Source organism: Callospermophilus lateralis, chromosome 4 (genome assembly GCF_048772815.1).
Source record: "Callospermophilus lateralis isolate mCalLat2 chromosome 4, mCalLat2.hap1, whole genome shotgun sequence".
NCBI classification, from domain to species: Eukaryota; Metazoa; Chordata; class Mammalia; order Rodentia; family Sciuridae; genus Callospermophilus; species Callospermophilus lateralis.
In genome coordinates, this window is record NC_135308.1 from 109,391,913 (window position 1) to 109,402,738 (window position 10,826).

Below are 10,826 nucleotides of genomic sequence, written 5' to 3' on the forward strand. Positions count from 1 at the left end.
ACTCCACCCAAAGAAGAGCAGAAATGTTCTAAAGTTCACAGAAAATATTTACTTAGACAGCATTCGGGGCAGATCTAGATGAATTTCAAAGGATTCAAATTATGCAAAACATAATATCTGGTCAAAGAGAATTAAGATAGAAATCATTCATAAGATTTCTGAGAAACATAACTGAAAATACAACTAAAGCAGAATTCACAGGGAAATTGATGGTTCTATAGCAATAATAGCAATTAAAATATGGAAAGTCTATCATCAGCCATAATCTTAGTCATGCAGCTACATCAGCTCTCAGGGAGGTTGGGTAGTATTTTACCTGGGCACTTCCTCACCCTCAATAAAACTAGCATTCAGTAACTATGGATAAAAAGAAGCAGAACAAGGAGAGAAATGACCAGTGTTAGCTCATCAGCTGTTCCTCAAAACTTCACTCAAAAGACAGTAGAATGAATTGGGCATAACTTTCCTCTGTTCATATATAAATAAACGACCAGTGTAACTCCACATCATGTACAACCACAAGAACAGAAAGTCAAACTCCATATATGTATGATATGTCAAAATACGTTCTACTGTCATGGATATCTAAGAAGAACATATTAAAAAATCTTTACTCAATAAAGAGACATCTCCTTTATCTCAAACCTATCCCCTTTGCCAGATATGACAGAGAGACAGGAGTGATGTGTGAGAAAACTCAGTAGACCAGTGCTGAGTGGGTGGCAGGTGATGCAGTGAGAAGAGGGACAGCCAAGACACCTGATGTAGTGCACACCTCCATCATGTGACAAAAGAATCAATAGGAACAGCAGGAGCTGGAGTCCAGAAATTATGGCAGAAACAGTCAAAGAAAAAGCCTTAGTCACTTCCACAAAGTAGTGAGAAGACACAGTAAATACAAAAAATATAGAACATATCCTGGGACCAAGGACTTTTCATTCAGTTCTTAGATGCAAAACTCTCTGTTGCTTTAAACATCACAGGTAGGTCCACTGCTTTTCTGAAAAGATACAAGTAGGAAATGGGGGGTTGACAATGCGGGCCAGGCAGACTAGGAGAACATCACATCTGAAATGCCAGTGAGCCTCCTAATTATAGGGGGAAGGAGCTCATGCTGTGTTCCACAGAAGCAGATATTGGAATGTAAGATAAACTTCTGTTCAAAACCTGCACCACCCCTGTAAGCACACTGACTCGCAGTCCTCTGATCCTCAGTTTTTTTACCTGGAAAACAGGACTTCTTAAATTTTCTTTAACTATAGTATTTTTATTTTACACGAGATTTAGGTTACAAATACATAATATATAATACATATGAAGTAGCAGGCAGGATCTAATCCTGGGGAAATACAGAGATTCAACAAATAATCAAAACTGAATTCAAACATACTAAACTCTCCAGGTCTCTGAGGACACTGTCCCTATTGCTACATAAATTTTTACGCTGTTGATTAGACTGCCACCAATTTGTGAATAACTTCTCAAACTGAGTCACCAAGGACTGAGTTGTTGGCTCTGTTGTTCCCTGTGCACTGGTAGCAATATAAAACAAAGGCTGCTATTACAGAAATTTCAGGGAAGCCTGCCTCCCTGACCAAGACCATATGAGCTCTCCAACAGACTAGAATTTTCTTTTCTCCTCTACACCACAGGTTTTTTTTCCTTGAGCTAACAGAATCAATGGGAAATCTGGTATAAGATGCCATTTTAGATGTGTGGAATAAAGAGAGGATAGAGAGTGGTCTCATGATAGCAGGAGCGAGGAAAATCTAGACAGGAACTGTCAATTGATACACCTGCCTGAGTGTGAGTGTGTGTATGCATGTGTGTGTCCACCCATACATGTGCTCATGTGGAGGCTGAGGGTGGGAACTGAGACAGGTGAAAATGAGTGGTCACAGAATACACACATAGCTCCTCGACAGCTAATGCTCCTACACTGTGGTTTTGTCAAAGCCCTCTAATGAAGATGTATCCAAAAAGTAAGTATTTAATTAGTATGTAATTTGTGTGACATATTTTTCATATTCTATAAATCAGGCAGAGGATAAACAATCGGTTTTAAAGTCTTATATTTGGTTCATTGAAGGGGGTTGACAATTAATTCTATAAAAGTGTTATTCTGAAGAAAAATGAAATTAGAATTTTCCTCTGTTGGCCAGTTTCTCCTTTACCCTGGCCATGAGTATCAGTAGAGGAGACCGTTTTAACTCTCTAGAAACGTAGAAGACTACAGAAAAGACACCTCTACTCAGAAATATCTGCTAGTGTCATAGATAATATCCATATTAGATATGATCTTAGAAGAAACATCCCCTTTTTATCCTTCAGGTATTGAAGTCCTTTTGCCACGGTTTTGGCAGATGCAGCATTCAAACTCTTCATGAACCTAAACTGTCCAATCTGTGAGAAGTACTGGTCCCAAATGAAGACTAAATGAGGTTTGTTTCAAACATAAGATAGAAGTGTCTGCAATATATTTTAAAATTCACTGGACATTTCATTAAAAAAAATCAGCAAAGTGACTAAGAAACATGGGAGAGAACAGAGGGAGGGGAAACAAGGGTAATTCAGTGTGAATAAATAAATTCATTATCAGCAGTGTATATGGCATATCACTGTGTATTTGCCAGGGGCCCTGATGGTACAATATTATCTCTCAGGTGAATTATTTCTTCCATACTCTTTTCCTTGTTCTAAAATCAGATCTGTGAACCCTGAGCCATATGTCCTGCTTTTGGTGACACCTTGGACTGCCAAATTTTGTACAAAGAAAAGAGCCTGTTGGATCTGAATTGATAAAGGAAAATATGAATAGGTACTAGTATAACTAAGAACAATTGTAAAGGAAGAAGCATAAAATAGTTACTGTTTTGAATCCAAAATTACATTTCTGCTGTTACCTTATGTTACCATGTCAATGAAAATGTGCTAATATGAAATATTATTTTCTACCAGTGGTCTCAAATCTTCTTTAGGGAGCAACATTTTCATAGGTGGACCTCAAGTCTCTGATATAATCCTCTGTACATAATAAGTTATTATTTGAATATTCATTTGAATGAATGAATGTTGATTGTTTTTATGGACAGTAATAAATAAGAGAAATGTACAGTGTCTTTGATTCTCAAATGGACCACAAATATTGGGTGCAAGTGGGGCAGTTATCTAAACATTAAAAATTAGTTTTTAGCCTCTTTATACAAAAGTTTATAGGTTTTTTTAATAAATTGTGAGCTATACCTAAAATTGATCATTTAACAATCTCCCTACTAAGACATATTTTATAACATATTTTATAATTTTTAAGTTATTAAATACATATATACTGCTGATAATGAATTTATGAAATTTTCAAGTTGTATATCTGAAAACAGCTGCTTAAAATATGGAACTGCAATGAGGGTTTAAGTTTGGATGCAAAGTGAAGCAGAATTCCCTGAGCTCATATCTAACGTGGTTCCTGAAAATCTATCAGTTAGAATATAAGGAGGCTTGAAACTTCTAGGAAGAGCTGAAATGGACAGAGAGAAAGGTAGGGTACTTTATTATTTTTTTTACAAAGATGAGTTTGTAAGAGTCCATCTGTTCCTAGATGTTGCCTGAGCTAGTTACATTACCAAAAACCTAGAGAACATAAACAAGGTTAGGAAGACAGTTGGTAAATTAGCAGGGAAAATGATTGGAATGAAACAGCAGGAATCATTCAAAAAAGAGGTCAGAGACAATCTCAGGTAACTGAGTGGCATGTAGAAGACTGGGTGGACCAGGCTGCAAAGAAAGTAATACCACAGATCTCTCCTCCTGGGCTCTGTCCTTGGCCAACACCACAACAGGACTCAATCAGGTTCATGCTCAGGTCCAGAAAATGGTTCTTTATACCACTTAAAAGGTTCAGGAAACACATTGCCTAAGAGTCTCAAAACTGGCTAGAAACTCTTTTCACTATAGAAGAGAGATCAGTGGAGTAGAGTAAAAGGAAGAGGCCGGGGAAGGGGGAAGAAGGGTGGAATGAATCTGACACACTTTCCTATGTACATCTATGAATATGCCCCAACCAATAGCACCTTCATGTATATCCAGAAGGCATAAACATAAAAATCATAAATAAACAGAAAAAAGATCAAAAGAATACCAGAAAGAAAAGGGGAAGTAGTGAGGACTGAAATCAGAGCAAATTACATTCCATGATTGTATAATTATATTAAAATGAACCCAAATACAATGTTTCACTAATACTGTGTATCCTAAAATGAACTCAAAAAAAGAAATACTTTTCATTCACAAAATATAAGAACAAAAAAGCTAAGGTTCAGCTTTGTGCTCTAAATTTTTCACCCTTTTTAGAGATAATTTAAGCACAAAGAAAAATTAACACTAAGATGAATGTGCTGCTGTTAAAACTCATTGCAACAAATTTAAATGATCAACATAAAATCCTCATTAGCAGATCCTCCCAGATTGTGAACATAGAATATTACAGTATGGCAGGAGAAGGCAAAGAAAGATGAAGATGGGAGAAGAAAAGTCCAAAATTGTCATAGTTCTTCCAGATTAAGAACACATAGAGTGTCACCTGCAGGCAACATTGTTAATAAACTGCATTCTGCACATATGATTTATGTTTTGTTTGGTTCTTATTTGACATTTTTGCTAATGTGGTTTGTCATCAGAGAATTACAAGCATAAGATCTATATTCAGAATTTTCTGTAGAAACGTTCTTGTAAGATGTCAATGGTATGGGTATTTTCAATGAGGTAATTGATTTTCAGGTAAAGGAATATTAAGTGCACTGAGCTGTCTGGCTGGGATGTCACCAGTCAGGATCCAATGCTGGCTTCTTTTGACACCTCTCTTCAGGTCCAATCGCCTGTGACTTGGCACAAGGCAGGGATGAGAAATCATACAGCAATAACAACATTCATCCTGCTGGGATTGACGGATGATCCAAAACTACAAGTTCTAATTTTCATATTTTTGTTTCTCACTTACATGTTGAGTGTGGCAGGGAACCTCACCATTATCACACTCACACTTTTGGATTCTCATCTTAAAACTCCCATGTATTTTTTCCTCCGAAATTTCTCTTTCCTGGAAGTCTCATTCACCACTGTTTGTATTCCCAGATTCCTGTACACCATGACAACTGGTGACAACACTGTTACTTACAATGCTTGTGCCACCCAATTATTTTTTGTTGTCCTCTTGGGAGCAACGGAATTTTTTCTCCTGGCTGCCATGTCCTATGATCGCTATGTGGCCATCTGTAAGCCCCTGCACTACACAACCATCATGAGCAACAGGGTCTGTGCTACACTTGTCCTCAGCTGTTGGTTTGCTGGCCTGTTGATCATCCTCCCACCCCTTGGCTTAGGCCTCCAGCTGGAATTCTGTGACTCAAATAAGATTGATCACTTTGGCTGTGATGCGTCTCCCCTTCTACAGATAACCTGCTCAGACACAGTGTTTATAGAGAAAATAGTCTTGACTTCTGCCATACTGACACTAAGTATTACCTTGGTGTGTGTCACTCTCTCCTACACATACATCGTCAAGACCATTCTAAAATTTCCTTCTGCCCAACAAAGGAAAAAGGCCTTTTCCACCTGCTCCTCCCACATGATTGTGGTTTCCATCACCTATGGCAGCTGCATCTTCATCTATGTCAAGCCTTCAGCAAAGGAAGGAGTGGCCATTAACAAGGTGGTGTCCATCCTCACTACTTCAGTTGCCCCTTTGCTTAACCCTTTCATCTATACACTTCGAAACAAACAAGTAAAAGCAGCTTTCAAAGACACAGTAAAACGGACTGTATTTCTCACAAAGAATTGAGAGCCTATTGATTTTTTTTTGAGGCTTACTTACATTTAAATCTGAATAACTGTGAGCACTGCTCATGAAAGTGACAAACATGGCTTCTTCCAATTTGGTAGACTCATCAAGCTAATGTTCTCCCTGGAACATTTTTCTCTTATAATACAAAAACCAAAATCAAACAATTGATTTTACCTTCTTTTAAGTTTCCTTTATTCAGAATGGTTTCTTCAATAATTGCATGCCCCAGACATTAGTCAAAGACCCAAGTCATAAAAAGGAAATGCAAAGCAGAAGTTGCATCTCTGGTCATATGCCCTTCTTATGATGTGGAATGAAAATATCTAGACACCGCTTGTCACTTGTGTGAGACATAAACTCACAGAGAACAAGCTCTGAATTTAGAAACATTATGACTAAATTTTGGTTGGTTAAGTTCTCCAACTATCAAATTTACAGCATCTCTTGATTCAAGAATGTTAGAGTTTAAGAAGATTGATCAAGTTATCACAACAAGTTCATTATTTGGAAAGGATATTCTAAGATGTCAAAGATAAAATGAGAGTTTGAAAAACATGGATGGGTCTAGAGAAGAGTGTGAAGAAGAAAAACAAGTACTAGTCATGCACATAATTGGAATTCGGATAACTGATAAAAAGTCTTTTGTTGTTTTGTGCTTTATAATTATGAAAATAAACTTTTGTGCTTTCATAGTACATATGTAACTATTATCTATGTTTATCAAACATCAAACTGCTCAACTACACTTTATATTTTGATCAGACATATAAATTGTTCATATAATGGCCATAGTATGGGTATAATCTTCCTTTATACTTCAAAAATATTGAGAAAAAAATCAGAGTATTGCCAAAGGGCATTCTTCTTTTTGCCTCTCTAAGACACCAACAAAACACAACCATGTGTCCTCTAGTTTCTCTCATTAATTTAATCATATATCTTTGTGATATATGTATTTTCTGAATTAATAACTTCACCCATATTGTGAGTCCTTAGCAAGCAGAATTTATGTGTAGTAATATTGTTTTCCTTGATTGATGAACAGAAAATTAACATTACAAAAATTTATTTTTAAAAGTCTGCCCAATTTGCCACTCAGGAACCAAGTGCCTATGGATAGGACCAACACTTGACATGAAGTAGGTTCAGACAAGCTTATCACGTACTTCTGTTCTGGACAGTGCAGCATTCTTCTCTTGTACCCGCTCATAAATGGAGGGCATTGGTCAAGTCTCTGTAATCTGAACATGGAGTGCATCAAATAACTGAGGACCAGAATTAACTTTGCCAACTCTGATTAATGAAAATATTCAGAACTTTGTGGAGTTTAATTTTACATGTAGGGTAGAGGGATTTTATACCAAGTGGCAAATTTTAAACATATATGTACACAATGTATATATGTGTGTCACCCTGCTTGCCCTCAGCTTTTCCTGATCTATGCTCAATTTTAGTCACTCAGCGTTATTATTTTTTTCTATGAAAAATTCTTATTTACTTCTCATACACCTATCATTGCTATCACAGTTCTAATCTAAATATTCAGACTCAACAAAAATATTTTTATTCTACATTTTTTGTCACTATAACCCTACTGGTTTTCAATGTTTGTGTAATGTATGTATTAATCTTGTTTCTATTATTCTTTGAGGGCAAATGCCTCTGACAGAGGAAGAATTAAAAACTCTTGATAATAAATGCCAGTTCATCACCTATATATTGTTGTCAGATTTTAATACTTAACCTAAAATCTTTCTGATGTCATACATAGTTCAATAATATAAATTAAGGATGTGCTTTTTAAAAAATATATATTTGTTTTACTTATAGGTAGACACAGTATCCCTCATTTATTTTTATGTGGTGCTGAGAATTGAACCCAGTACCTGACACATACTAGGCAAGCACTCTACCACTGAGCCACAATTGCAGCCTGAAATATCTTCTTAATTAGATATGATCTAGTTTGGTGTCACATAGACCTTACGCTAAAACTGCTATTTGCATGATCAAGGAAATGAGAGTGTGATCATGGAAATGTGATCATGGAAATGTGCTACAATGCAAGATTTAAGGGCAAGGAAGAAAATAAAGTACTATAGTTATTATTTATTCATTACATTTTACTCAAAGCAAGCAAGGAAAATATTCCTACCACTTCCCTCTAAGAACTGCCATTTTAATTTCATTTATTCATTCAACAATTATTAATTGAATAACTGCTTGTGGTAAGCATTGTTTTATTCACTGAGAATATGACACTAAACAAATAGGGAAAGGTCCTTGGTAACATGGAATTTATATGTCACTCTCAGAAAGAAAAAAGTGAGTGCTCGTAAGGCAAACAGGACCACTTACATTCACCCCTGACTTTGGTATCCAGAACATTTCCTCAAGTATGAGCCTCCTGAACCATCTTTTTAAGTGCAATTATATAGATAAGGTATGTTAGAAGTGCAGAGAAGCAACTGAAAGAGCTGGAACAATTTGGGTAACAAAATAAATAAAATATTATTAAATTATAATACAAAATATCCAGTATTCAAGAGTCCACAGTAGTACAAATAAATATTTAAATAAATTAATAAATGATGGAGAAGAGACATCCTGTGCAGAAGTAGTCCAAACAATTTATGTAGGTAAATATAAAGCAGGGGAACATAGCTCCCCACTCCTGAGGCGAGGTACATAGGACTTCCTTCCCAAGAGTATAGTATAGAAACAGTGTGGGGAGGAGGGAATCTTTACAGTGGAGAAGTGTGACAAACAGTCTGAGCCAGGAGATCCAGGCCAACATCAACAGTCATACGTTATGTTGATCAGTAACCTCAATGTGACAGGCCAAAAATTGTGCTTCACCTCTATGGTCATCCCAAACACAGCAGACAGATTCCAATACTGGAGCATCGTGCAAAATACCTGACCAGTACCCCCTCAAAAATACCAAGGTCATCAAAAATAAGGGAAGTCTGAGAATCTGGCACAGCCAAGAGGAGCCTAAAAATACATGACAACTCAATGTAATGTGCTATCCCAGGGATTCTAGAATAGAAAAAGGTATTAGGTAAAAGTTCAAAATTCTGAATAAACTATGGGCTTTATTTAATAATAATGTACCAGTATTGGTTAATGAATTATAAGAAGTGCATTATGCCAATGTAAGATGTTAATAATAGGGGATATTGGGCATAGGATATGTGGACACCCTCTGTATTATTTTCTCACTCTTCTATAATATAAAAGTGTTCTTTAAAAAAAAAAAAAAAAAAAAAAAAAACTCTACTAAAAAAATAAATACAATCCTCAAGTTAAATGACTACTTTCTCCATGATGAGAAAGATCTGTGGCTACCTAAATGATAGATTTGAGAGAAAACTTTAAAATGTCTTTTGCAGGCCAATCAATGCAAGGATGGCATTCAACCCGTTGCTCCATCTCTGCTGCTCTTCTCTCCAACCTGCTGACCACCTGCCTGTGATGATCCCATTGCAACTTCCTCACAAGTCTCTGTGGGATGCTTCTCTTAAGTATCCATTTAATCTTTGTTCATTAAAGAACAAAGTGTCTTTGTTAGTACCAACACCCCCCCAGGGGACATATTCTTTGTTAGCACAATTGATCCCAAAGTGGCTGCTCTGAAAAGATAGGAAAATTGCTATTTTGGATATTAAAAACCCTACACAGACCGGCAGGACATGGCCTTTGGCCACCCTAAGTCCTGGATGGAGGCTGGGGATCTGGGGTGCTCCCGGGCCTGGTCCAGGCGGCGTGGGCGGGGCCGGGCAGGCGGGGCCGCCAGGTGCGTCTTGCTGGAGACAACGCGGTCAGCCCGCAGAGGGGGCGCAAGGCCTCTAGGCGCCTGCAGGGCTCAGCCCGCACTCTGCCAGCACAATGCTTTTCTGAATAAAGAGGCTGGTTCAGTGGCTGGGCCTCGACACCTTCCAGATCGTCCTGCACCCGCTGCCCCTATTGGTGTTCCCCACGCTTCTAGCACTGCGAATGGATGGCCTGGCCTCAGGCCTCTCCTGGTGGAACGTGTGCCCTTCTTCAACCCTGCCGGGTTCAGCACCTGCTTTACCACTATCCTAACCCTGCGCCTCTTCCAAGACTGGGAAAAGCACCTGGCAGTGCTATGTCTCTTCTGGGTTCTTATGGGACTTATCCTCAAGTGCGTCTTTGAAATGCTGCTGTGCCAGAAGCTGGTGGAGCAGACAAGAGAGCTCTGGTTCGTCCTGACCGCATCGCTGGTGTTCATTCTGCTGCAGCTGCTGGTGATCTTCAGGGATTGGGAAAAGAGAGCTGCACAACTGAACTGCGGGGCCTCCAAGCTGAGTCCCTACATGCATCACTCAGAGAAGAGATCCTGGTCTAAATACAATACAGCGTCTGCTTGGCCCGGCTGAGTGACCAGTTTACTCTATGCCAGTGATGTCTAACATTGTTTCTTCAGCAGGTATTTTGGGTTTGGGGGGTTTTGGGGGGTTTTGTTGTTGTTGTTGTTGTTGTTGTTGTTGTTTGTTTTTTAAAAAAAGAGCATCCTCCGTTTTTGGAATGTATTTCCTGTTATTCATGCTTTAAGTACCTAATCCTGAATTGAGATCCTAAGAAGGGACCCAGCCCAGACAGTCCTGAACTATTCCCACAGTAGGAAACTGCATGTAATTAAAATGTCCCGAAGGGCTCTGAGTATTCAGCATGGATCCTGAGGGTGTACTTTATGAAGGTGACAAAACTGAATTAGGATTTTATCCAGCCAGCAGCACTGACCAAAGAGCTCACAGCTCCCCTGAGCCTTGAAAGAGAATGGCCCTTTATTCATTCCAGCTCAGGCAGAGACAGAAGAATGCTGACAATGAGCATGATTAGGACCTTATCTGGTTCTGCCACCTGAGAAAAGAATCCCACTAGCAAGTAGTAGCTTGGCTTCCTGTTCCAGCAGATTGCAATTTCAGGACTTTCCCACCATCTTGTGGCCAGCACCATTAGTGCA

At 38.3% G+C, this 10,826-nt stretch overlaps 1 protein-coding gene and 1 pseudogene across 1 annotated transcript; both read left to right on the forward strand.

Moving 5' to 3' along the window:
* Positions 1 to 4,894: 4,894 nt before the first annotated feature.
* On the forward strand, positions 4,895 to 5,833 carry LOC143397004 (olfactory receptor 6C2-like). Its single transcript, XM_076853000.1, has one exon. The coding sequence runs from the start codon at positions 4,895 to 4,897 to the stop codon at positions 5,831 to 5,833; it is 939 nt and encodes a 312-aa protein (XP_076709115.1).
* A 3,894-nt stretch (positions 5,834 to 9,727) lies between these two features.
* LOC143398496 (transmembrane protein 203-like) lies at positions 9,728 to 10,239 on the forward strand (annotated as a pseudogene).
* Positions 10,240 to 10,826: the final 587 nt, after the last annotated feature.

Bases quoted from the DNA above. Each gene is read 5' to 3' on its own strand.
- LOC143397004 (XM_076853000.1), top strand. From the start codon at position 4,895: ATGAGAAATCATACAGCAATAACAACATTCATCCTGCTGGGATTGACG.